Source organism: Yarrowia lipolytica, chromosome 1D (assembly GCF_001761485.1).
Source record: "Yarrowia lipolytica chromosome 1D, complete sequence".
Classification (NCBI taxonomy): Eukaryota; Fungi; Ascomycota; class Dipodascomycetes; order Dipodascales; genus Yarrowia; species Yarrowia lipolytica.
In genome coordinates this window covers 1,004,217-1,030,622 of record NC_090773.1, presented here as the reverse complement: position 1 = coordinate 1,030,622, position 26,406 = coordinate 1,004,217, and the positions used below count along the sequence as shown (strand labels likewise).

At 49.3% G+C, this 26,406-nt stretch overlaps 12 protein-coding genes and 1 non-coding gene across 13 annotated transcripts; 7 read left to right on the top strand and 6 right to left on the bottom strand.

Annotated features, from left to right (window-relative positions):
• Positions 1-202: 202 nt before the first annotated feature.
• On the top strand, positions 203-1,609 carry YALI1_D10304g (uncharacterized protein; the record flags this gene model as incomplete). Its single annotated transcript, XM_502558.3, has 1 exon — positions 203-1,609. The coding sequence occupies one exon, from the start codon at positions 203-205 to the stop codon at positions 1,607-1,609; it is 1,407 nt and encodes a 468-aa protein (XP_502558.1).
• Positions 1,610-2,158: 549 nt separating this feature from the next.
• YALI1_D10284r lies at positions 2,159-2,253 on the top strand. Its single transcript has one exon. It is a non-coding gene; the product is annotated as a tRNA-Val (tRNA).
• A 376-nt stretch (positions 2,254-2,629) lies between these two features.
• Positions 2,630-4,210, bottom strand: YALI1_D10264g (uncharacterized protein; the record flags this gene model as incomplete). The annotated part of the gene is made up of 1 exon (XM_502557.1): positions 2,630-4,210. The coding sequence occupies one exon, from the start codon at positions 4,208-4,210 to the stop codon at positions 2,630-2,632; it is 1,581 nt and encodes a 526-aa protein (XP_502557.1).
• Positions 4,211-6,192: 1,982 nt separating this feature from the next.
• Positions 6,193-6,479, top strand: YALI1_D10243g (uncharacterized protein; the record flags this gene model as incomplete). The annotated part of the gene is made up of 2 exons (XM_068282652.1): positions 6,193-6,244; positions 6,289-6,479. 2 exons carry the CDS (start codon positions 6,193-6,195, stop codon positions 6,477-6,479), a joined length of 243 nt encoding a protein of 80 aa, XP_068138753.1.
• A 610-nt stretch (positions 6,480-7,089) lies between these two features.
• On the bottom strand, positions 7,090-7,992 carry YALI1_D10226g (uncharacterized protein; the record flags this gene model as incomplete). The annotated part of the gene is made up of 1 exon (XM_502556.3): positions 7,090-7,992. One exon carries the CDS (start codon positions 7,990-7,992, stop codon positions 7,090-7,092), a length of 903 nt encoding a protein of 300 aa, XP_502556.1.
• A 1,305-nt stretch (positions 7,993-9,297) lies between these two features.
• On the bottom strand, positions 9,298-10,875 carry YALI1_D10197g (uncharacterized protein; the record flags this gene model as incomplete). The annotated part of the gene is made up of 1 exon (XM_502555.3): positions 9,298-10,875. The coding sequence occupies one exon, from the start codon at positions 10,873-10,875 to the stop codon at positions 9,298-9,300; it is 1,578 nt and encodes a 525-aa protein (XP_502555.3).
• Positions 10,876-11,345: 470 nt separating this feature from the next.
• On the top strand, positions 11,346-12,695 carry YALI1_D10192g (uncharacterized protein; the record flags this gene model as incomplete). The annotated part of the gene is made up of 1 exon (XM_502554.3): positions 11,346-12,695. The coding sequence occupies one exon, from the start codon at positions 11,346-11,348 to the stop codon at positions 12,693-12,695; it is 1,350 nt and encodes a 449-aa protein (XP_502554.3).
• Positions 12,696-14,611: 1,916 nt separating this feature from the next.
• On the top strand, positions 14,612-15,313 carry YALI1_D10160g (uncharacterized protein; the record flags this gene model as incomplete). Its single annotated transcript, XM_502553.3, has 1 exon — positions 14,612-15,313. One exon carries the CDS (start codon positions 14,612-14,614, stop codon positions 15,311-15,313), a length of 702 nt encoding a protein of 233 aa, XP_502553.3.
• Positions 15,314-16,445: 1,132 nt separating this feature from the next.
• YALI1_D10135g (uncharacterized protein) lies at positions 16,446-17,104 on the bottom strand (the record flags this gene model as incomplete). The annotated part of the gene is made up of 3 exons (XM_502552.3): positions 16,446-16,558; positions 16,609-16,676; positions 16,746-17,104. 3 exons carry the CDS (start codon positions 17,102-17,104, stop codon positions 16,446-16,448), a joined length of 540 nt encoding a protein of 179 aa, XP_502552.1.
• Positions 17,105-17,665: 561 nt separating this feature from the next.
• Positions 17,666-18,244, top strand: YALI1_D10129g (uncharacterized protein; the record flags this gene model as incomplete). The annotated part of the gene is made up of 1 exon (XM_502551.3): positions 17,666-18,244. The coding sequence occupies one exon, from the start codon at positions 17,666-17,668 to the stop codon at positions 18,242-18,244; it is 579 nt and encodes a 192-aa protein (XP_502551.1).
• A 195-nt stretch (positions 18,245-18,439) lies between these two features.
• On the bottom strand, positions 18,440-20,419 carry YALI1_D10102g (uncharacterized protein; the record flags this gene model as incomplete). The annotated part of the gene is made up of 1 exon (XM_502550.3): positions 18,440-20,419. The coding sequence occupies one exon, from the start codon at positions 20,417-20,419 to the stop codon at positions 18,440-18,442; it is 1,980 nt and encodes a 659-aa protein (XP_502550.3).
• A 642-nt stretch (positions 20,420-21,061) lies between these two features.
• YALI1_D10083g (uncharacterized protein) lies at positions 21,062-22,306 on the bottom strand (the record flags this gene model as incomplete). The annotated part of the gene is made up of 1 exon (XM_502549.3): positions 21,062-22,306. The coding sequence occupies one exon, from the start codon at positions 22,304-22,306 to the stop codon at positions 21,062-21,064; it is 1,245 nt and encodes a 414-aa protein (XP_502549.3).
• Positions 22,307-23,401: 1,095 nt separating this feature from the next.
• Positions 23,402-26,175, top strand: YALI1_D10067g (uncharacterized protein; the record flags this gene model as incomplete). The annotated part of the gene is made up of 2 exons (XM_502548.3): positions 23,402-23,452; positions 23,878-26,175. 2 exons carry the CDS (start codon positions 23,402-23,404, stop codon positions 26,173-26,175), a joined length of 2,349 nt encoding a protein of 782 aa, XP_502548.3.
• Positions 26,176-26,406: the final 231 nt, after the last annotated feature.

Here is a 26,406-nt window from a genome sequence, read left to right as displayed (position 1 = left end):
AGACCAACTGATATTGGCTTGTGTCCGGAAATATCTCGTTGGCAACCCCAAAGGTCCCCCGGAAGACTGAGTTTCAACGGCCCCACATGCATGATACGGCACTTCGGACCCCGAAATTGAACTCTAAACCGCCACTATAATATATATCCCTTCAGTGGGCATACAAGTAGTGATTATCACTATCATTCTTTCGTCATCGGCCATGCGCGTGCTCTATAACATTGTCGCTGGTCTCCGAGCCGTTTCTGCTCTTCGGCAATTCGAGCAAGAGCCACTACACCAAGTCTACGATGGAATCAAGGATGTGGCTCGTCAGCAGGTTTCAGATGGCACATTTCGGGTCACTGATCCCGCAGAGCTAGGAGTGGATTCCGTCAAGCAACATTCAGGCTACTTTGATTTCGAACAGAATAACAAACACCTGTTTTTCTGGTTCTTTGAGTCGCGAAACGACCCCAAAACGGACCCTGTAGTCCTGTGGATCAACGGAGGACCCGGTTGTTCTTCCATAAAGGGCATGTTCTTTGAGATGGGCTCAGCAAAGGTCGAACCCGAGCTCAAACTTGTGGACAATCCCTACGCATGGAATTCAAACGCCTCCGTCATCTACCTCGATCAGCCGGTGAATACTGGCTACTCATACTCCTCAGATGAACACAGAGTCAACTCCACCAGACAAGCAGCCAAGGACGTGCATCGGTTTCTAAACAAGTTCTTTGAAGTTTACCCCGAATACGCCGAGCTGGATTTCCACGTGGCTGGAGAGTCGTATGCTGGCCATTACATTCCTGCTATCGCTACCGAGATCCAAAGTCACAAGGAGAAGAACTACGAGTTGGCCTCGGTGCTGATTGGAAACGGAGTCACAGACACAAAGACCCAGGTGCCCTACTTCCAGGCCATGGCTTGTGGAGAGGGAGGATACCCTTCTGTTCTGTCCGAAGACACCTGCCAGCAGATGAAGGATGCCGTTGGAGACTGCCAGAAGCTCATTGAACACTGCTGGGAAAACCCCAAGAACAAGCTGCAGTGCTACGCCACAATGAACTACTGTCTCTCTGTTTCTGTCGAGCCCTACATGCGTGAAGGAGGACGAAATGCTTACGATATCCGAGACGTGTGCTCCAAGACTGGCTGTTACGAGGACGAGAACATTGCCATTGAGTCTTACCTCAACGATGAACATGTCCAGACTGTTCTTGGTGTCAAGGATATCGAGCATGTTGGATGTAGAGGCTCTGTTGGCAACGAGTTCGGCCTCAACGGCGACTACGAGCTGCCCTTTCAGTACGATGTGGCTGATCTTCTCGACAGTGGTCTTCCAGTTCTGCTCTACTCCGGTGACAAGGATTTCCGATGCAACTGGCTAGGAAACAAGGCATGGTCTGACAAACTGGAGTGGAAGGGAGCCAAGGAGTATTCCGAAGCTCCTATCAAGAGATGGCATGCCAACGTTGACGGTAAGGACATTGCTGCTGGCGAGGTGAAGCAGTCCGGCGAGCTGACCTTCCTACGAGTGTTTGATGCTGGCCATATGGTTCCTCACGATCAGCCTGAGACATCTCTCGATATGCTCAACAGGTGGATTTCTGGGGGCTCTTTTGAGTAGCCTATGGGATCTTTCATTGCTCTTGTAATTCCATAGATAATATATACGAAACGCATTAGAAGTAATTAGCCTGAGGAGGGGTTTATAAAATGAATCACATGTATGTATAGTGGGGCATATTGTAATTAAAAGCACTGTACAAGTAAGACGTAGCTACTTTATACTGTATGATTTATCTCCAATGTCTTGTGTCAGTATAAGATGTTCGGAATCAGGGGTACAGAAATGTACACAGTCACGAAAACCATACAAAAAAGCACACAAGTTTTCTCCGACAGCTTAAATAATACGACATAAATTCAATTGAACTCTTACCTGTCCCTAAATGCCGTATTTCACCTGATTTATCAGTTTTTTCCCCTCATTATTCTAGGGATACATTTCAGCTACTTTGAGGCGGATTTTTTTTTATTCTAATGATTCATTACAGCTATATACCTACTGTAGTAAGCCGGGTTATTGGCGTTCAATAAATCACACACTTCTGAATATAAAAAATCCCCATTTTTAACTTTGAATACGACAATACGGGCTCTGATCTTCACCCCCGGTCTAGTGGTGTAATGGTTATCACGTCTCGCTCACAAAGTGGCTTCAATCTACGAGTGCCGAGGAGGCTCAGAGTTCGATCCTCTGCTGGATCATCTTTTTTGCTTGAGGCACGGAGTCTGCTGCAAGTCTCCATTATTTGTTCCTCAACTTCACCTCCTTCTGCTACACACCAGAAGCTGAACGCTTATACACAGGTAAGACGGCAACAAAACTGTGTTGAAGGCACCTTTTACGAACAGGTTCAACATATGCGGTACCGGTAATTACACATCGCCACGATCTGTACTCCTATGTATGAAACTCATTACTTCTGAACATGCTCAAAGTTCTATTACAGAATGGTTATTATATGCCCGTGGGCATCGTCAAAATATTATCGCTAATGCCGTCTCACGTTTGTCTACAATCATCAGATTACGTCAATGTCAATATTATTTATCACTGTAAAGGCTACTGATGAGTGTTATGCTACTGGTTCTGCTTGTAGTTGTAAGCCAGATAATAAAGGAATGCACAAGTGGGTTGTCCCAGGAAAAAGGTGAACCAGAATGCACAGTTGCCAAGGAAGGGGCCCAGAGAGGAGTTAATATGCTGAAGGTTCTCAGTAGCCATGATCAGAGGCACCTGCGACATCATGCCGAAGAAGGCGGCTCCGATGATGTTGTGAGTGGGGATGCCGACAAGCAGTTCATGGATGACGGCGGAGAAAAAGAAAACCACCACCGACGCATTGAACCGCGACATGCCCCGAGCGAGAAGAGGCACGTAGACGTGGTGTCTAAAGTACTGGTTGACTGGCTTGTTCCATAGAGTCCAGTACTGGCCAATGGAGCGGGAATTCCACCACTGCTGGTAGAAGGTTCTGTTTCCAAAACAGGTGAGCTCGGCAATAAGATTGAGACCGTTCTGGAAGAAAGCGTAGAATCCAATGAGCCAGACCATCATAGACACGGAGGCCAACTTCATGAGGCGCTCGGAGATGTTGGCATAATCGAGCTTGGGCTGGAAGAACAGAGCCAGACACGACTGCATGATGGGGTAGGCGTACTGGAAGATGAGAAACTGAATAAGCATGCACAGAGAGACGAGCTCAAACAGGTTTCGGATCACGTGCTTGGGTCGAATACGCTCCGTCTTGGGGTACACGGGCTGGTAGACCAGTGTGGGAGCAAACCAGAAGTACAGCAGGTTCGACAGCGTCACATTCTGGGGGTAGGGCAGCTGTGCGTAGTATGCAGGAATGACGTCAATGTCTGCCAAAGTCTCTGCGTCATCTGAAGAAGAGGAAGACGAGGTGGATTCCTTTTCGTTATCGTCTTGCGTCTTGTCGAGCTTCTGGGCATGAATTGCGGCTTTTCGGAGATCCGAGTTAGTGAGGGCGTATGAGGCGAGTTTGAGAGACAGAATAACGGCCACAAACTCGACTATTGTGCCTGCCACGGGGTTGGGCAGGTAGTAGTAGACGACGTAGGACAGCAACGAGATGGACGACAAAGTGTTCATGGTATGCAGAAGCCCCACGGCCATGTAGTGGTGTTTGCTAGAGAGGAACAGCAGCTTGGCAGCGCTCTCAATAGCGTAGGCCATGAGGATATGTGCGTAGGCCACGACTATGAGCAAGCCTGAGAGCTGCCACTCGGAAGGAGTAATTTTGGGGTCGAAGAACGGGTTGGAAATGCCGTATTTGAGGTAGTTTTCGAATGCGAGCCGTAGATTTCCCACAATGAGAATGATCATGCCGATGTTTTTGAAGCCCTTGAAGCTGGGGTTGGAGCCGTCATAATCGCGCGAAAGCATTGATGTGGAGCAGCACGTGTGCACGGGCTTGATGTGTAGGAATGGCGTTTTGGAGTTCGCCGGGGGTCCCGCAGGTTTCTTCTGGACTTTCATGGTCAGTCCGCTGAGCGACAGGGTGGACGAGGAGTGTTTGTTGCGGGTTCTGGACGATGCTCTTGAGGAGGGCTGCGACGATTGTCGAGATGGTGGGCCCGATTCGTAGCCGTTTTTCTGGGCCTTGAGCACGTCGATTTTTCGTCGTCGGACTTCCATTTTGCGGGCGGTACGGGTACAGCGACTTTGGGTGTAGCTATGGTGTGGGGATGTTATGTCGTGAACGGAGGTGGTGTTGGTAAATATAGCTTAACTGTTATCAAGAGTATCCATGCAGGTTGGCCATAGGGATGATGACGATCGTCCGTGGTGCTTGCTGTGCGGCTCCGTTTAGTGTTCTGGTTGGACCGGGGCGCTTGTCAGTGGTCTTGAACTTGGTTCCAGTCGAGTTGCGGCGGCAATTAGTTTCCAACAGGTCCACAAAATGTTAGTACTCTGGGCTCTTTTATTCACCTCGTCGCACGTTCTTGCCAAGGTTATTCTTGCTGTGGAATGTGTCTTCTTGTTTGGAAGATCTTGGGCGTGTAACGTGGAGGATAGGGTTGGGTGGGAGGACGTTGCGTTGCTGGGTGTGGATCCAGTCTATATATACAAACGTGGGAAGATAGCCCAGGCTCTAGACAAAGCCCTGTGTGGACTTGAAAGACACCTTGTGTGGACCGCGTTCACACACAAGTCGCACACCGGACGTATGCTTATGCGTATGGGGCCCTAAAGTTTGCTAGGTGGGGTGCAGCTAACCACTCGGAACAACAAGGGTGGTGGTGGTCAGAGAGGTAAAAAAAAAAGAGATGAGAGGTGAGGGGCACCAATGTTCCAGAAACCCATATATTATGGTCTTAGAGTGGATACGAGGTCCGTGGAGCGTGTTCCTATTTCTGATCAGGTGTCTGAAAACTACTGTTGGACAGCTACAAGTATACTCGTTTGTATGAACTAAATACCTGCGGGAGCTACAAGTAGCAGACTCTTGTACTCGTACTGAACTTGTGGCATTTGGTCTTTGTACTTGTAGTGCCATTTGACGCCAAGCAGATTTGTACAGTAGACGTAGACACACACGCATATAGGCTGATGTACAAGGGTTCTGGAGACACCCCATGGGTAGCACTAGCGGTAGTCGGGGTCCAGGCCAAGTCATTTTCCAAATACACTCCCAAGTTTGTTTTGCGCCGTCCGTCGAAAGCCAGATAACGCAGACCTCGATTATCGCTCCTTCGCCGTACATTATCGTGCAAACGCAACACGTAAAAAAAATACGACGTGATGCAGCCGAGGCAAATGCATCAAGACGACGATCAGCCGTAACTCTACCGAGGCGGATTTGGAGCTGCTAGAAACACTTTGGGGCGATAGAGTGAGCGTTTTGTCGTATAACTAGTTGCACTACGACGACTGTATGTACTTGCACATACATTAGCTGGATCAATGGCACTCTACGGGTGTGGACACTGCCTGGTCTTCCTGCTCGCACCAATGCATGCAAAACAATATAGAGACTAATACGACCGGCACATGGCTTGTCTATGTGGTCCTATTAACGATTTGCATGAACAATGTGTCTTGTGGCGGAAGCGGGGTACTGTTTATTGCCTTGATTCTTTCACGGTCTCATTGTGTGTTGCACTATGACGCTCTGCCGACGAGAATTTTCGGTTACTGTTCCGGTCGCATCGGGTCAACCTTTTCGGACCAACATCACAACGTCATTGGAGATGCCAAAGTACACTTGTAGTGTACTTATAGTGAGACATTGTTTTTCACTGGGCACGAAATCAGATCAGCAACACGCACTCTGCACAAGGCGCGGCTACAATCTGTACAATGGCCCACGCACATGTTGTCGTAGCAAGCATTTCAAGTACTGTGCCATACTTGTCAGCTGTAGGAGGGCGAGTACGACCAGAGGTACAGACTATGCACATCGTAGAGCAGTTTCAGCTCGTACTCGCACGATCCCGGTATCCACCAGGCTCCAGCCGTCATCTTCCGATGTCTCACTCGATCGCAACTGTCTTAGCTGTCACCAACTTCCGAGGTAAAATAGTGCGAACCACCCTTGTCAGCCCTTGTCTTCATCCACGCTACCGGATTAATTCTAAAGAGATGATCCCAGATCAACTCTATGCAACCAAGCCGATATGAGACCCGGCCGGATAAGACATGATGAAACCGATCCGAGAAATGGCCTCCGTCGGACATTACTAAGGCACAGGTAGTCAGCTGAGGATAGCAAGTGCTGCAAACAGAGAAAGCTGGAAGACATCAGGCATATATGTCAGTCGACATGTCCGAGTATCTAGCCGATGTTATCATACTATGTGGACAACCAATGGCTTCTCCAGATGTGACTAACCGCATGCAGGAATCACAACATCGCATATCGTCGGCTTGCTTTTGGTTACGGAGTCACCGAAGAGAAATATGAGTGGGCTGTACAGGGTGAGACAGTATCGAAAGTACACCGTAACCGCGCAAACAATGAACAATGCTCAATGAACAATACCGACGAGTAATCTTCGCCAGTCTCTTTATTTGACACTAACAGTCCCAGCCACCCTGGAGATCAAGTGCCTAGTTTACCGTAGTCACACATGCCACACCAAACCACCCAGCTGCATTATCGTGGTAGCTACAGTTTTCAGAGGTAGAAGACGTATTAACCATGAGTTTTCGGGTAGACACTCAGAATGGTTTGCTTGTGGGGAACAGCACCGAACAGTAAGTGAGCTACTTGTCGACAGGCCAAGGCCATCAGACGCTCATCTATAACGTCTAATTATGATCAATTGATTCAAGAGCAGTCTCCCTCTCTTCTCCATTGTGTAGGAGTTTCAATATCTTGCAGCACATCTTCAAAAGTTTCAAGACTGCACACCTGTACTCGCATACATGTACCACACTCCACATACTCTCCGATCTCTCGTGTCGTTCAATGCACAACCAAATTCAACCTTTTCATTATTATAATTATTCCTCCTCCTCAATTACCGTCTCTTTACTTTTTGAGCCCAACTGTGGGTGTAAGTGTGTGGTGCCTAAATGGTGGGTGCGGAAGCCTCCTCGACTTTCTCCTCCATGATGGCTCCAATGGCGTCCATGTGAAGAATCCACTGCCGGTACTCCATGCCGCACTTGCCCATCCAGCCCTCAATCTTTCGCGAGTTGTTAAGCTCGAAGCCCGCAGCCATAAGCAGGTTCTCAGCCTCGTTCTCGGCGGAAATGGTCTCGATAATGATTCGGTTCGCGTTGGGCTTGACCTTCTTGCTTGTCACGTCTCGAGCAGTGTTAACGGCCCAGAAGAGCAGGTCCATTCCAAGGCCAGTTCGTCGGTACTTTCGCATGACAGTCCAGGCGGTGATGTAGACAGCCTGGTCCTCAATGGGGAACTTGTAGTAGTTGTTCTCATTCTCCTTGTCAATCTCATCGGAAACAGCCAGCAGACAGACTCCAACCACAGTGCCGTTGAACAGGTAAGCCTTGGTGTCGGACTGGGGAACCAGCACATCCGCCACCACAGAGCTCTCGGCGTCTCGAATCAGCTTGTCGGTGGTTCTACTGGCAAGAGAGAGAGTGGCGATGGTGACGGCACACATGAAAACCAGGAACTTGCCAAAGTCCTCCACGGGGTCGTTGAAGACTCGAACCAAAACATACAGAGACAACAGGGCACCCAGAGTGTAGTAGTGGAAGATGACTCGGCGGTTAGCCCGGTTTCGTCGCTGGGCCAGAGCGTCGGTGACCAGCTTGAAACAACTGACAATGTTCTCCGATGTGGAGGTGACGGAAATCTCCTCAAAAGTGCCGGATGCTTCTCTTCGAGGGTGTCGAGGCTCCTCCTGGACCGCTCCCTCGGGGGACACCGGCACGTCCTTGACGTTAATGGCCTTGGCGTCGTCCTTTCGATTTCGGATCTCCGATTTTTTTAGTGCTGTGGACATTGTTTTGTGTAGATTGTGATGGTGATGGTGAAGAAAATGACGATGAGTTTCTACTACTGTACCACTGGCCCTTAGACAGAACGTTATGTGCTCTTTTCAAAAGATTAGCCTCGTTAATGCACCGAGTGTATCGGAATAGACCAATAGGGTCCAACGTGTTGGAACCAAGGTGCACAGAAACAACACAATTAGTACATAAGGGTCTTGTATCGCACTCCCTAACTCCTCCTTTTCGACACCTTCTCTTTTTCCGCCCTTCAACCCATACACAATCCCCTCATATATCTCCCCGCCCGATCTTGCCACTGCTGCAACCAGCCCTACAAACTGGCTCGCTCCATGCACACCCACTGCACTCAGGCGAAGCTCTATTTCCTCTTTTATTGTCTTCCAGTACCCAAAACCCACATGCACAGGACCGCACGTGCCCTCCTAAACCCCCACTGGTTGGCTGGCTTTTATACCTTGGCGAATACGTCAGCGAAAACGGCCGGTATTACAGCTCGTGTCGTGTCGGGAAAACTCCCCTAAAATTTTTCACAGCCTAACCAATGCCGCCTAACGGACCACTCCGCCCACGTCTACAGGCAGATGGATCGACAACAAAGTTGGACAGCACGTGAGTCTGTATATCAGCGTCACCGATGATTATACAATCTTTGTAATGCTGGTGTTTCTACAGCATATGATTCATACGTGCCACATTTAGGAACCCACGTGGCATTCAGTTCTATTAGTTCAACTTTGCCATGCTCAAGAGCGTACGATCGCAATCGGTCTACGGTATGTACGATACTTCCACGATGCTCTACAATAACTCTTATGCACTGACTGTATGTACTGTAGTATATAGCTACAGTATGAATGGAGAGAAAAAGATCAGAGTGTGAAAATCTACCGAATCCGTTCAAGAAAGCAGCTTCTTCAATGCGTTGAAGCTCCCGTTCCTCGAACTCCTGACTTGGTCTGGTTTTTTTTATATATATACGTACGTAAACCCAACTAAATTACTTTAATTTAACATTCAATTTCACGGGGATTTACTTAACAGTATTTGTACAGTACGACATAGGAGGATGTCCCGAAACTAGCTACTGTACGAGTATAACAAACATTTTGAAGCACCCACGATCCCCACTCTTTTCTATATTAATTGATTCAATCCTACGCTACAGTACTCACACATTCAACAATCTTATCACCCGATCCCAATCACTTCCGAATACTCAAACTCATAGACTTCATTAAATATATGGCACGGGCATAGCCGGACACCTCACATCTCTCTCAATCTGTCCCATCTGCCTAATCCAGGTTAATGTGGACGGCCTTGGCCTGGGTGTAAATAGAAAGACCATACTCACCAAGCTCTCGACCAATACCACTCTGCTTGACACCACCAAAGGGAACTCGAGGATCGGAGTCGTTATCAGAGTTGACCCAGACCTGACCAGCTCGCAGCTCCTTGACAACCCGGTGGGCTCGCCGAATGTTCTCGGTAAACAGAGCGGCAGCCAGACCGTACGGAGTATCGTTGGCCTTGGCAATGGCCTCCTCCTCGGTCTTGAAGGTGTCAATTACCACGACAGGGCCGAAAATCTCCTCCTTCCAGATGGTCATGTCCTTGTTGACGTTGGTGAAGGCGGTGGGCTTAATGAAATAGCCCTTGCCGTTTTGGGGGGCAGCCTCACCTCCCAGAATGCACTTGGCTCCCTCAGCCTTACCCTTCTCAATGTATCCGAGCACCTTCTCATACTGGATCTTGTTGACCTGAGGACCGTGAGAGGTCTTCTGGTCCAAAGGACAACCCAGAATGGAGGCCTCATTACACTGCTTGATGAAACCCTCGACGAACTTGTCGGCAATGCCTTCTTGCACCAGGATTCGAGAGGTGGCGGAACACACCTGGCCCATGTTGTACATGATGCCAATGTGGGCCCACTCGATGGCCTTGGCGAGATCGCAGTCGTCGAAAATGAGCAGAGGAGACTTTCCTCCAAGCTCCATGGTCACGGCCTTCATGTTTCCGGTAGCAGCCTTCATGACAGATCGACCGGTAGCGGTAGAACCGGTGAAGGCAATCTTGTCAACGTCGGGGTGCTCAGCCAGTCGGTTGCCGGCCTTGGCGCCGTAGCCGTTAACCACGTTCACCACGCCAGGGGGGAAACCAGCCTCCTTGACCAGGTTGCAGATGACCAGCATGGACAGAGGGGTGTATTCGGAAAGCTTCATGACCAGCACGTTACCGGCAGCGAGACAGGGACCTAGCTTCCAGGCAGCCATAGCAATGGGGTAGTTCCAGGGGATGATCTGGCCACAGACTCCGTAAGGCTCGTGGATGGTGTAGGCAAACTTTTCGTTGGAGGTAGAAATGGTGACTCCATTGCCAGCCTTCTCAGCCAGGCCGGAGTAGTATCGCAGGACGTAGATGAGCTCGTCCACGTCTCCGTCACAGTTGCCGTACTTGGGCTTTCCAGAGTCGGCAGCCTCAATGGAGGTGAGCAGGTCCTTGTTCTTCTCGACAAGGTCGGCAAGCTTGCGCATGAGCTGTGCTCGCTCGGCACCGGTGACCTTTCGCCAGACGTTCTCGTAGCAGTTTCGAGCGGCCTGAACAGCCTTGTCGACATCACTCTCGTCAGCGGCCTCAACGGAGCAGATGACCTGCTCGGTGGCGGGGTTGACAGACTCAATTGAGCCGCCGTGACCATCGACCCACTCGTTGTTGATGAAGAGCTTGGTGGGCTGGTCGTAGGACTTTCCGTCGGGAAGAGTAACTTGCACTAGGTTAGCAGCGACGGCAGGAGCGGCCTTCTTGGGCGCCTTATAGATGGCAAACGACGTATTGGGCGCAATGTGGCCGTGGAGTTGTGATAGTCGGTACATGTTGTGGGAATATTTTGGGTGGCGTTGTTGGACGATCTATGCTATGGGGTTGAGATCGTTATCAGTACGTGTCGGTTATCGGTTATCGAGGAGTGTAGACGACAGTGATCGAATCGAGTCTGAGACAACAGAATGTAAGAGCTGTATCTGAATCTGTGCAACTGGTGTCCTCCATATTAATACTCACTGATATGTGTTTCAATTGGGTTCTTGTGCTGTTGAAGATGCTGCAGAGAGGAGAGAAGCGAGTGGAGATTGGAGCGGAGAAACTTCCAAGGCAAAGATAAGATGGGGTAGAGATGCATTAGAGTTGCGATTTGGCTAGTTTTCTGCATGCAGGTGGCCCAAAGTGGCAATCAGATGCGGCAAACTTTCAACGGTAAGAAGTCCACTGGTCCTCTCACTTATCGCGCCCTATCACAACCACTGTGCAGAGGATCACTAATCGGAAAATACGGTTTTTCTCCACGATGCATCTCGGCAACATATCGGTTCGCGTGGGCCACGCGGCGTCGATAAGCACAGCAAGCACAGCAAGCCTGCTGGTGTGTGGGGGTAACAGATCACTAACCAACTTGGCTCCGCTGGGGGGGACACCCAGCTCTTTATGTGGGGTTGTCTCGACTAATCAGCATAGTGCAGCTGCTACTGCACAGAATCGTTCGATTTCCAGCTCAACTTGCTCAGACATGAGAGCTTATGCTGCCTCATCCAGGGGCCCATTGCAACGGCGACTGCTACACACCTCACGATCCCTGACATACAACGTCTTGGCCATCGAAACGTCCTGTGACGATACCTGCGCAGCCATCATCTCACGTGACCGCGAGAAGAACACGGCAGCGCTCATAGACCATGTCAAAATCACTTTGGACTCGTCTCTACAAGGAGGAATCAATCCCGCTCTGGCCACCGCTCACCACCATCAGAGCGTAGGGCCTTTAATAAGAGATGTGCTAAAAAAACACGCCGACACAACAATTGACCTGGTTTGTGCCACCAGAGGACCTGGACTTCCAGGCTGCTTGTCTTCAGGTGTCACCTTTGCAAAAGGTCTCTCTTTAGGCCTGGGAGTCCCCTATCTTGGAGTCCATCATATGTTGGCTCATTTACTGACTCCTCGTTTGTTCGAGGCCGCTGAGGGTTATTCGGGTCATAAGACCGAGTTTCCATTTTTATCCCTTCTTGTCTCTGGAGGCCATACCATGCTTGTTCTCAGCAAATCTCTATATGACCACACTGTGTTGTGCAATACTGCAGATGTAGCAATTGGGGATGCGCTCGACAAGTGCGCTCGGACGTTGGGATTCCAGGGAAACATGCTAGGCAAGGTAATGGACCAGTATTGTCGATCTGCAGACACTCCATCATCTCAATGGAGCATTCCCATGCCTGTAGACAACAAGAACGACATTCGATACTCGTTTGCAGCCTTTCATTCTTACATTGGAATGAAGAAGAAGGAGACACAGGCTGAAACCACTCCAGAATTGGCCCTGGAAGTCCAAACAGCCATTTTCAACCATCTCATGAAGAAAACGAAAGCCGCTTTCAATATCTACAAGAAGGAGATTGCCTCTGCCACCACCCTGGTCTGCTCTGGAGGAGTTGCTGCCAACCCCAGACTGAGAGAAGCTCTTCAGGAACTGTGTGCCAAGTACAAACTCGAGGCTGTGTTCCCAGATCCCTATTGGTGTACTGACAACGCTGCCATGATCGGATGGGCAGGTATTGAGCTACATGAAGACGGGTATAGAAGCGATCTGGAGGGCTTCCAGATTCCCAAGTGGCCTCTGGCCGAGTTTGAGAAAGAGATCTAGGACTGAGTAACCGACCAACCGATCAACCGACCATGCAGGTCTTGTACATAGTAACCAATGCATTCTTAATGACGAGAGGGATACCACAAGATGATGACGGCGCTGAACTCTAGGACTGAGTGTCCCTTTAGAGTCATGTGATGAGCTCAGTGTTTCAGTCAAAATCAGACATCATGAGACTAGCTAACCCGGTAAACCCACACAGGACGTGACGAATGAGACAGATGTCACAGCGTCAACATTGTTTATAGTTCCATAACTAGATATATTATAGGACGTCTCTAGAACGCCAATTCCGTCTCTTACACTTCTGCACTCGACACTATCCAATGCAATTTACTCTAACTAATGTTCAAACCGACCCAATGTGAGAGATTTTCAAAAACGGGAAGTATTCTAGCCCAGGATCATCATTGGATCAATATTGGACGTTATTAATTGGCCATCGAGTGCCCGAGACTTTTAATTGGGTCAGGAACGATCCAAATTCTCCTGTGACTTTCCTCTGAAGGATGCCCACTTGTGAATAGACAAGTTGAGGTGACACTCATTGTACCCGTATGAAGACTTACATATATATTTTATACAGTTGTATCACACGGTAAATCGCCCTGTGCCTTACACGAGAGCCTTCCCTCCACCTTCATAAGCTTCTGACGGGGGGCTCTGAAACTCCAACTTGTGGACATACTGTACCGTGCAAGTACAGTAGCCACTAATTACAGAGGGAGCCAAAAAAAGCAAGGCTCAATGGTGTGTGTGGGCACATCCTGTGGCTCGAAAAGAAGTCCCCGATCGTGCGCTCACACCACCGCATGTGCACTGCAACTTATATCCCTCAAGCATCATCATCGTGGTATATCCTCGAGGTTGGACATTGCCGCTCTAGGTGAGCACAGAGACCGAAATTGTGGACGTTGACACATTGTAATCTCGTTACTTCTAGCGCTTTATTGGCTCGACACAAGTAAGGAGGTCTGGTAGCCCCTCACACACAGCCTCATGGGTTCTAGGCTCTGTGCAATGTATGAGCATGTTGGGGTTAAGAAACAGCAAAGGAACCACTCTATAGAAACCCCGTGTGACGCCATCAAGCATGCAAGCTTTGCTTCCGTCTATTTCTAGGCCAATTACGGACAGTGGGTGAAGCATAGTTCACCCGAGGCTGAGTCTGAGGCAGAGCCTGATGGCGTGTAGCTCTGGTGGAGGAGTGGGTGAGTGGGGTGAGAGATTAATGGTGGATGTACGGGATTTTACGAGTAAATCAAAACTATGGACTTGCCTATTTCTATTTGCAACTGTTGCGCAGCTGTTGCGAAATACCGCTATTGCCACATCTCATTCCTCCACCACATCAACTCCACATGAACCGGCACTGCCGTAACTGTAAAGCCGCTATTTATATCCACCCACAAGGAGAGAGACTCATGGAGCTCGTTTGAGTTTTGCGACATTGCCCATTGGCACTTAACCGCTAAACGCCTTGACACTCTATTCGGCTTGGCATTTTGAAGGGGGGGCGGTTGTGAGTATCGGTGGATTGATAATGAGGTTGTTTTTTTTCTATGAAATCAAATGAGTGGCCTGAAGGGAACATTATGCTCTGTCTGCTATCTCAATCCGACAACTCTTACTCCATTTCCCTGCCATCTATACTTTGAGAAGACAGGCACAAGGTTTGTTCTCGGCAGGGATCTTCCAGTCATTGGAGCTTATCGTTCTCTCTCCGAGATATTGCATACAGTTAAACGTTCGAGGTGAGGGACTAATAAATAAGACATGTGGCCCAAAGTAGAAACGGTACAAGGTACTGTAGAGTAGTTGACGACACCCTTCTTCCCCACCGTACCACTTCAACTTGTCCAGTTCAAACATCACCTCGGGACATTCTCATCTGATAGACGACACCATTCAACATGCTTCTTTCTAATATTTTCACCCACATGCTTCTGGCCTCTGTGGTCTCCTCCGCCGCCATTCCCGTGGCTGACGCCGAATCTGTTCAGCTGGCTGAGCGAAAAGACGCCAAGGAGGTCTTCCACGAGATTGGAAACTTCTTCAAGACTGGTGACATTCACGACGATGGAAAGCACAACGACAAGCGAGAGCTTGAGGAGCGAAAGAACGCCAAGGAGGTCTTTGGTGAGATTGGCAACTTCTTCAAGACCGGTGACATTCACGACGACGGCAAGCACCACGACAAGCGAGAGCTTGAGGAGCGAAAGAACGCCAAGGAGGTCTTTGGTGAGATTGGCAACTTCTTCAAGACCGGTGATATTCACGACGACGGCAAGCACCACGACAAGCGAGAGCTTGAGGAGCGAAAGGACGCCAAGGAGGTCTTTAGCGAGATCGGCAACTTCTTCAAGACCGGTGACATTCACGACGACGGCAAGCACCACGACAAGCGAGAGCTTGAGGAGCGAAAGGACGCCAAGGAGGTCTTTGGTGAGATTGGCAACTTCTTCAAGACCGGAGATATCCACGACGACGGCAAGCACCACGACAAGCGAGAGCTTGAGGAGCGAAAGGACGCCAAGGAGGTCTTTGGTGAGATTGGCAACTTCTTCAAGACCGGAGATATCCACGACGACGGCAAGCACCACAAGGACGACTAACCACTTTTTATTTCAGTTATAGATTCTTGAATAATAATATCTTTTGTTGGTTCGTAGAAGGTGTAATAATGGGGTTCCAAGCTCGGGGAGTTGATAAATCCCGTGTATTGGAACAATAGAAACCCTCGTCGAACTCCTCGTTATCCCTTTGTAAGTCTGCCGATTTATTTTTCGAGATTGGTCTGATGTACTTGTATACAATCTAATCATGACACAAAATAATGTACTTGTACTTACTGTACAGACAGATTCCCGACTTCAAAGACTGATATATATACTTGTAGGAACATGTTTCCAAGTTCTAATTTGATTTATACCCGACGATTTCACCCCGGTTTCTCTCTACTTGATGCCTTGACACAAGGAACTCTACATTCCCATCATCTCAGACGAATGGGCGAACGGAGTCGAATTTGCAACATTTCAAGTGCCTTAAAGACTTCCAAATGGCTCAATAAGTGTCTCAAGCAACTTCTTCACTCACATACTGTTTTTAATATCTCGTTACATCTCTTGAGGACAGTGCTTTTGAAACTCATTGAGTCTTTGTCCTCAGGAATGAACCGCATCGAGTAATATCTGAGTATAGAGGTAGAGATTAGTTTATATGGGCTTGATTCAAGTATTGCCACTTCTGTCCATCTGCCAGTGCCCAATGTAGTGAAATCAACGAGCGTGTGAGGTTTATTGTATGAGCTTTTCTTTGAAGAAAATGGCACGAGTATGTACAGTAGCATTGAAGGCTCCTTTTCGATAAAAAACGAACACATACATACTGTATACCCGGAACAATCATTATACATACTTGCAGTTGGAACATATTATATAATCTTTGCAGAGCTACACTACAACTTGTGCTTGCCTCGGATCATAGTATTGCCCTCCCACCCGCTCTTGTACTTGTCTAACATGCTCAGAACAAGAATCTTTGTGCGATTCATATATGCTACGGACAAGTACGGGTATCAGCTACCACCACGAATAACACCCGTTAAATCAGTTTAATAGTTAATTATATGCTGTCGAAGACGAATCCACGACGAAATGTGCCAATGACGAAGAAGAAAGTGGCAGAAGCGCTTTCTGACCGCGCCAACACCGATATGTATACAGAGATCCACATCCGGACTCCTTATTTGATGAGAACGCAGTCGAACCGCTCTCCCGCAACGGAGCCTCCGGCCATGGAATGCTTGACGTTTCTCTTGAACTCCTCTCTGTTTGCTGTCATCTGATGTGCAGCATCTGTGTTAGTAACGGCGGCCGTGGGTCACGCGTAGAAAGATAATACTCACCCTTATTCAACGGATCTGATGCATTGGGTTCCAAAAACAGGTACTGAAGACCGATCATGACTGCATTTCTGAGTTAGTTAGTGTGTCTATGTTTGGATGGGTGATCTGTGATTTTACATGCAATGCGTCGTACTCACAAACTAAGAACGGGCTTCCAGTCTTCTCGCAGAATGTTCAGGCATACGTTGCCCTCCAAATCAATGTTGGGATGGTACACCTTCTGCAGACACTTGACCTTGGGGGGCTCGTGGGGAAAGTTGGGGTTGACGTAGAACGAGAACCGGAACTCGCCACCCTGGTAGAAGCCCTCGTCGGGCCGCACCGTCAGCTCAAAGTTCATAATGTCCTCTGCCGAGGGGAAATGCGTCTTCATGGTGGAAGGAAGCGACAGCTCAGACAGATCCTTCTGGACCCGCAACTGAGCAGCAGTCACCTTCTTCTTGGCACTGCCGCCCTCGGCCGCCTGCTTCTCCTTCATGCTCCAGATTTTCAACATGCTTGTAGTCCGCGATCGTGTGCGTGCTGCCTGAGAGTGTAGTGAGCCACAAGGTGTGCTGTGGCGGTTGTCCAAAATCCATAATGGCGTGCATACTACTATGTGCATGACCAGAGTTGAGGGTTAGGGGAGCTTGATAAGCAATGTCAGCGTGACACAGCGAAGCCATCATTAATCACAAAGAAGATAGTGACACGAAGAGTTGCGCGTCGACGAGTTACAAGTAGATTTGCTGTCGTGTTTGTAAGCTACTGTGTGTGGGACGAGTGTGCTCTACAATCTGCAAATGACTCTTGATGACTAATACGTGTAGTTATTTAGTGGAATGGCGGAGCTATATCAACAGGTTTCACAGTAATCGTACAAGTACTGTACTGCAAGACTGTCTATAGATACAGCAGACAGATTCTCTCGGAATAAGCAACAGTGGTCCAACTCAACCGCAGCTCTTTTCTTCTGAGATGGCCCAGTTGCAATATCGTACAGGAACTAACTCTACATATTCCAGGCGCTCATGCAGTGTCAGATTCACCACCTAATTTTCATCTTCAACTGCACAACATGACCAAGGTGAAAGGCAAGCCAAAGAGAGTGCGAATCTCGCGAGTGGCTGGCACAGACGCCCCCTCAACGCCACAAATGTCCGACCAGGAGTATGCCGCAGCCCTGGCACAACAACAGCAAGCATACATGCCCAAAAACCTGGCGTCCAAAGCAGGTCCGTCTTCCTCTCTTGCAAACTCTCCCGCCACCAACTCACTAGCAGAAACCCACACCGTCAAGCGAGAGGGCGGCGGCAAAAAGTGGGAGGACCCGTCGCTTCTGGAGTGGGACCCTACACACTTCCGACTGTTTGTAGGCAACCTGTCAGGCGAAGTGACGACCGAAAACGTGCACCGCGCATTTCAAAAGTACAAGTCGCTGTCTAAGGCCAAGGTGGTCAAGGATAAGATTTCGGAAAAGTGCGCGGGCTACGGCTTTGTGTCCTTCTCCGACCCTGACGACTACTTCAAGGCCTTCAAGGAAATGGACGGTAAGTATATTGGCAACCATCCCGTACAGCTCAAACGAGCCAAGACAGAAATCAAGGCAGTGGCCAAAAAAAAGACCAAGCCTTATGAACGAGCTCGTCCCTATTAGAGCTCCAGCTACTTTTAGCTATGCTATGTACCATATTGTATAATTTATTCTGTACCTTGAAATGGGAGCGCAAGTACAAGTGGACCTAATAATAGCGTCAGTAGAAGTCCCCGTGCGACTAAAATGTTCCCTAAACGCACAGCAATACATTATCAATCATTCATTCGTAGTTATATCAGGGTCCGATCAGCCGATCTAAAAGTGCTCCTCAAAATCACTGTAATCAGGGTAGTCACTAGTGACATGCTCGTAGCTTCCAATGTCGCTCAGCAGATCGTCAACAGTCACATCCGCGAAAGAAGACTGCGACTGGGATCGCGAGGAAAGACCAGAATGGCCGGATCGAGCAGACGACCGAGAAGAGTAGTCACTAGCAGCATGTCGCTCTTCAGTGGTGTTCACCCCAACAGTGGTACTGGAAGAGACAGAGTTGAGAACGGGGAATCGCACGGAAGAAGTGGAAATGTCACCGGAGGAAGAGGAAGCAGATGTTTCAGTATCAATGGGAATACCGGTCTTGACGTCGAGCTGCACAAAGCCATGCTTCTGGGCGTGGCTCTTGGCTCGAGAGGGGTAACAAGAGGAACAAACGTCGAAATCAACACAGGACTGGCAGTGGAATCGGGCCTCGCTGATAGGTTCTAGGCAGTAGTCACACACAAAAGCATCAGACTCGGAGACAGGGTGAGGATCTGGCTTGGCAGAAGGAGTATCAACCTTGATGGTCCAAGGGATCTCCTCCTGAGCGCCAGAGAGTCCCGGTGGCACTTCCTTGAAGCAGCCAATTCGAGGAGAAACAACAGAAGGACGAGAGAGAGGCACCTGGCACAGAGGAGCGGAGACGGGAACAGGGAAGGCTCGAGGGGGGTTGGTAGGGGAGGTCTTGGAGAGCCGAGAGGCCAGAGGAACCGCGCAGGTGGGGGTGTAAGTAGTGGACTTGGTTGAGGAGGTGGAGTTGGAGGAAATAGATCGGCTCAAGGGGACTCGGCACTGGGAGGTCTCTGTAGGATTAGCCTCAGACAGAGTGGTAATGAGAGAGGGCTGAGGGCACTTGGAAACGGACGACTCGACGGCAAACTTAGGTGCGACCTTGACGTTGTCTCCCCAAGAACACAGCCACTCATTGGACCATTGGGAGAACTTGATTTGAGCCATCAGTTCCAGACACGAGCCAGTGTTCTTGACGGCTGCAACAGTGCCGTTGATGTTTCTAATCTCGGGCAGCTTGTCGAGAGCCAAAAGCATAGCTCCAACATGGGCGGGCAGCTTGCCGACGATTCGCGCCTGACCAGATCCGTCAGTCAGAGGATAGACACCGACATCAGCCAGCTTGAAGGACATGGAGCAGGAGCTGGAGGAGGGGGAAGTAGAAGAGTCACATTGGGTTGTCTTTTGGGAGGTCTTGGAGGACTTTCGGTCCTCAGAGAGCTTGTCCAGCTGCAGGTTGACTGAGGCCATAAGAGTCTTTTCCAGCTCTTCAATATGGGTCTTGGTCAGCTCCTCGACCTTCGCGGAAGCAATCTTTTCGGCCTTTCTGGCAGCTCTGGACTTGACTTCCTTAATGAGGGCAGCATTTGCAATCTTTTCGTTCTCGAGGTCTCGTCGGAGTCCGGCAATCATTCGCTGCACCTCCTGAATCTCCACAGTACTTGTACTTTTATCTAGGTCAGAACTGGCCATGATAAACCAGGCTTGCGCATTCTTCATTCGTGGATGCAGGTCGGTTGACAAAATGGCAGTAAAGGGCAGAGTGTCTTTCTGGTAGCCGAGATGATGAGGCGAAGTGGAGACCTCCAGTTTCTGGTTTTTAATGGAGCTGAACGACTTGTCTGCAAAGTACTTTTGGTAAAACTCGTCAATATCCTCTCGGCGGGTGAAGCAGAGCTCAGACTCGGGAAAGACTTTCACGTTGGGGGTGGGTTTGCAATTGCCATAAACCATTCTCGAGCTGTGTTCGAATGTGACAGCGATGTGTTTGACGGGAGCAGCCACGGCTGTGGGTCTCGTGGGCACGGGAGGGGCAGCCGGTTCCTTGTTCATTTTGGGAAATCTCGTGGGCGACATGTGTCTGTGTTTGTGGGGAGACCGCTTCTTATAATCTCGAGAGTGCCGTGTGTCAAGAGGTGACTTTTCTCGGCTGGGGGGGGGGGGTGGAGAGGTTGAGTTTGAGAGCATTAAAGTTGCGATAACGGTTGACCGGACACGATGCGCTAAAATGAAGATGAAGATACTTACTTGTACGAGTGCAATAGCAACGTATATACTGGGGACTATGGACGAGAAGTTTAGACCAGAAAACAGCGTGTTCTATCGTTCGTCACGTGAGTTGTCATTGCTCCGGTGTTCTAGGGACTCGCCACTGACACGTCACCTATTTTACTTAAACTCACTAGAAAAGAAGCTCCATTTTGCCAAGAAATACAAAGGGGCAACCCAACAAATGGTGGGCCTTTGGTAGCCTAGTTACTCGACTTAGTTACAGCGGTTGTTAGCGTTGGTAGGTGCTATCTTTGGCTCAAAAAAATCGCGCACACAGGAGAGTGTCATATCTAATATACACAAAATCATCATTCAACTGTGTTTTATTTGCGTCCCATCCTCAACTTTCATATGGTCCATTCCGTACGGACCGTGTCTCATCTCTCACTTATCAGATGCAGCTGCAGCATCTGGCTTTTATCAGATCGTTTACGTTCGTGAAATGCAGCGTGTTTTGGCTCTCAGTGGTCCCCAAAGTGGTCCAAAGTCGGCCCCGAAGTCGGCCCTTTTAGACTCACACTTGAAGACCAGTAGACGTGAGTCACTTGACGTTTTTTTTTACTTGGTGACAGGAACCCCCAGGGAGTCAATCTCACCCTTCAAAAAACGTTTCAAGGGAGGAGCCCACTCCTGAGCGCCCTTGTAGACATAGATCTCTTCGGGAAGAGCATCGATGGCGGCACAAAGCGACTCGGGAATTCCTTCTTCTTCCTTGATCTCCGTCACAGGAGTCACGTAGGTTCGAATCACGAAAGCTAGAGCCTCGGTGGAAGGAAGACGTGTCAGGATCTGGTTTTCACACCGCAGAAACCACTCCGAAAAGTCAATCTCGCCGTCCTTGTACACCTTGACCTTGTCCTGGTCGTACACGTGGTACTCACCGATGGCAAACATGGTAGTTCCTCGCTGAATACCCCAGTTCTGACGCTGAACGTAGTCGTGGGGCTTGATCCGCTTGAAAAACTTGTTCATAGACGTCTCCAGCTTCTCGCCATACATGGGCACAGGTCCATGAATGTCTCGAAGGGTAAGACCGCACTTGAGCTTCGGGTTGAAACCGGCAGGGAAACACGACGAGCCAGCCCGCAGTCTGTACATGGGAGGCTCGCTAGTTTCGTCAAAGGTCATGATCAGAAAGTCCTCCTCCACGGTTCGAGACAGAATTCGAAGCAGATCATAGGGCTTGTAGCCGTGTTTCAGAGCGTAGACGCCGGAGATGGGATACCGCTCATTGTCAAAGACACGGTTAATGATATGCCCCGTCTTGAAGTTTTCAGAAAAGTACATGGGGTACCGCTTGGCCAGAAACCTCATGGACTTATCGTAGAACTCGGCCACTGGAGCAGCGACATCAGCACCAGGTTCGCAGAAAACGGCAATATGCGGGTTCTTGGCAATGGTTTCTCGTCGCAGTTGGACCCGCTCCTTGTACGTCTTCTCCATTTGAAACATTTGGTTGTGGGAGCACTTTTGCAGACCCATGGTCATGTTGTACTTGCCTGGCTTGAAGGGTCGATGCTTGATGGGCTCCAACTTGGTGTAGTCAAAGTCCTCGCCCACAGACTCCACCCGAGGCGCTCCGTTTGCGTCCTTGGTCTCGTCATCCTCAAAAGAAAGCATCGGCTTCTCCAAAAAAGCACCGTACTCCTTGGGGATCAAGAAGACCGCTGCAAATGCCAACAGCATACACACGGCCCACGTGCCTCCTAGCCACATCCATCGCTCGTCAATCTTTTCTAGCGAGCCGATCTCAAACGCCTCTTGAAGATCCGCATATAGGTCGACGAGAAATTGCGGGATCATTCTTGTTGATATGTTGTTGTCTTGTCGCTGACTTTTTGACTGTCCAAGATAGGCTGATAAGACCTCCAACTGCTAGTTTAAGCGCTGATGCACGAGGTGACATACGAGATGCGCACAAACCTTCCTGATTGGGTATAATTAATACATGGGGAGGTGATAGATCTATGAGTCACGTGATTGGCTGGTGGAAGAGGGGTGCGACGGAATGATGTGAGCCAGGTGAACGACTATATACGAATCCCGCGCTCTGGTAAGTGTTTTAGATCTCTTCTCGGTTTTTATTTTTTATTTTTATTTTTATTTTATTTTTTTTTTTTATTTTTATTACTTTATATTTTTTCAGGCTTCGCCATCGTTTAAGAAATAGTGTATTTGTTGAGCTTTTGTTAGGAAATGAAATCCTGCTGGGGGTTCAATTTCGGTGTTATAAGCGTGCTTGAGATATGTACTATATACGAATGAATATAGAACAAGCATGTCTCTAACAAATACTCAATAATAACCAGCACTTATCTTATCAGATTATAACTTATCAGCATTCGCATTTGGAGACTTAAGGGTAATTGGTTATGCTTATTGTTGAGCTTTTACTGACCGGTTTCGAGTCCTGCACAAACCAGCCAAAACAAGAAAACTTCCGTCACAACTCATCTGACGTATGACAGTGTCTAATAGGACGTACGAATGCGGCTCTGAGATCGTCACCGAACGTCATAAATCACACTGTATACTGGGGACAGACTCATCGTCACGATGTCGACGATACGAGAAGGTTACATCCGTACATCTTGACGACACTATACAGATTATGACTTGTAACCAAGAGGCGACATCTCAGGGGGGAAATAGCAAGCACAAAGGTGTTTGGAGTCATTCCAAGGACGTTTGAAACCTCCTGTCTCCAACATACGTACTCCAGCAGCAACTTTGACTCCCTCTTATGTCATCTCTCGGTATCCCAATCAGGTAGCATGTTTACAACTCTATTTTTAGCACCCAGGCTATACACGGTACATGCATGGTGTACCATCTAAAGCAGTGTGGAATACAACAACGTTGAAACTTGTCCATGAAAGAGGTCATTGAGCAGCAGCGATGGACGACCTTCTTGACTATGGCCTGTTGATTATTGTTTTCGGCAAAGGAGTGAGTATTTGCAGGAAAGAGCGGTGTTTTTCGAGGCTCGAAGCAGTGCTATTTTGGGACCTCCAAGTGAAATGAGAGCGCAGCAATGTGGATATAGTGAAGATGGTGATGATAATGTGAGATTACGACATGAGGGGTCATTATTCACAGGGGAAAGTGATCAAGACGCGTGTGGAACGAATCTAGGAATCGCTCTTGTGTCTTACTTGATCGCAATGTTGCTCATATTGATATTCTGATCCCTTATTGAAACAGCATGAGCACCATTACGTGACTCCTTTCTTATGATACCTTCACATTGCGACGACTCCCCATCTGTGACATGTCTGAGCTAGCCAAAAAGGTGCCCGCTCGTAACTTATCACATTCTTTATAGCTTGATGATGTCCGTTACTACGGCCACTCTCTACCGTGTGCTAACCCAGCGAAACCTGCCAAATCGACGTACCCTCGGCAAACAAAACCCATACTGCATTGCGCGAATCGCCCACGAGGCCAAATCATCCCCTCCAGACATCAGAGGAGGCCAAATTCCTAAATGGGATCACGAAGTGCGTTTCAACCTGAGAGACAACGCAGAACAAAAACAGCTGAAACTCACGGTGCTGGACAAGAATGACAGCAAGCCCGAGCTCATTGGCGACACGGTGCTCGACCTTCAACCCGTCTTTGACTCCAACCCCAGAGATGGCTTTGACCAGTGGCATGAACTCACATACAAGGGCAAGTATGCCGGAGAGGTCTACCTAGAGATGACTTTCTACCCTACAAAACCAAACATTCCCCCAAAGGTGGAGAGACAGAAGAAGAAGAAGAAGTCGAAGAAGAAGAATTCCGCCAATACTGGTGCTGACCCCCTCATGCAGTCAACCATGTCAGCTATTCCTTCAGACCTACCTCCAGGAATCGTACCTGCTGGAACCGGCTCGTTCAACGACCCCAGAGCATTTGATCAGTACGTTCCCCCGGGCTACGCAGGCCATGCTAGCGTCAACGCCTCCGGTCTGCCTTCTCTGCCAAACCAGTCACTTCCTAACCACTCCATGCCAGCCCTTCCCTCTCAGGCGATGAACCATTCCGTCTACGGAGCAGGCCCAGGCCCAGGAACCCCGCCTCCTATGGCAAACTCCGTGAACTCTTACCCCATGGGCCAGTCTATGACAGCTTCGCATTCAATGCATGCTCTGGGACACAGCAGACCTCTGCCCGAAGCTGTTCCCGAGCGGTCTCTTCCGGACCCGCGGATGAGCGACTCGAGACTCCCAGATCCCCGTATGAGTGACCCTAGACTTCCGACCATCCCGGATCCAAGAATGGTAGCTCAGGATCCACGAATGGACCCTAGACTTGTAGGACAGGACCCCAGAACACCCACTCATCGATCTTCTGGTCCAGTTAATCTTCCCAGCGTGCCCACGACTCCTTCTCCATACAGAGAACCGCTGTCGCACTCTCGATCTGCAGACCCCATCAGAAGACAAGGCAACAGTCCGGTAGTGTCGTCTCCAAGATACACGCAAGGAGGTTACGCTAGCAACGGGTCTCCTCTGCGACCGTCTTCTGCTGGCTACGATCAAAGCGCGTCTTCGTCGTATGGAAGACCGTCTTCTGCAGGTATGGATATGCCTCCTACTTCTACAGCTGCCCGGTACGACATTCCCGAACCTCTGCGACAATCGGGACACGGACGACGCTCTTGGGGAGCAGGAGATAGTTTTCCACAGGCCCACGATTCACGACACACTCCTCCTTTGCGAGTTAATCGGTCTCAGAATGGAATGAACGGCCGAGACGACGATCTTGACTTGACTGTCAGCATGCTCAAAAACTCGTACGGAGGACGGTCAGTTGGAGCTTCTCCTGCCCATGTCCCTTCAATCCCCACAACTTATGAACGAGATAGAGCTTATGATAGAGGTTTTGAAGCTGTTCCTGGACCTGCAGGACAAACCACGTACTCTCCTCGAGGCTCCACGGGCTCATATTCTCAAGGGGGAGGTCTCAACAGCTCTGGATATTCGCCCCGAACGTCTACAAACAGTCACATGACATCCTCCACAAACACAATGTACTCTGATGATGATGGAGGAGACAATCAGTACAAACGCTTCCTTAACCACAAGGCGCCTGCCCTTGATCTTCCCAAGATTCCTACGTCTCCTGCGCAGGGTCAGTATGGCTTCAGCGTCAAGAGAAAGCCCGTGGGGAGTGGTGCATCCCCTGAGAAACCCTCTACTCCTCAGCCCGCTCAGGGTGATGTCATGTCGTACGCCATGCAGCGAAAGATGGCTTCTCTCTCTCTGGAGGGGGACATTCCGTTTTCTCCAGACTCGTACTCAAAGCCTAGCTCACAGCAGCACCCAGGCACTCATGCGGACAACCCCAATGGGCTCTCCGGAGACGATATTCTAGATGTGTCTACGTATGCTCCTGAGCCTGCCAGAGGGCCCACTAGACGTCTTCCTACAGTTCCTGCAGGCCAAGTGGACCCTGGACATGCGGGATACAAGGGCGAAGGCCAGTGGGATATTTCCGACCAGCTCAACGCGAAGTATTCGGACTCTGTGTTCCATGCAGTTACTCAGAAGAAGAAGGTGAGTCGACCTCCTCCTCCTCAGGAAATGTATCGCAAGCCCCAGCTGCCTCCCAAGATTCCTCTCGGCATGACTCGAGATGAGTACTACGTAGCCGAGCCGGAGTATGATGGCTACCAGGGCTATTAAGCCAACTCATTACACACACACACACACACACACACACACACACACACACATTACACACTCAAGTGTCTCACATAACACGTGCTTTACACGTACTCATATTTGTATAGATAATCTACAGAACTTATTGTGTGGGCCGTACAGGTAGCTACGTTCTAGTTGGTTTATATACGGGTGGCTAAAGTAGACAACGCGTTGAGTATCGTAGCAATGCGTCTGTTCTAGTATAACGAG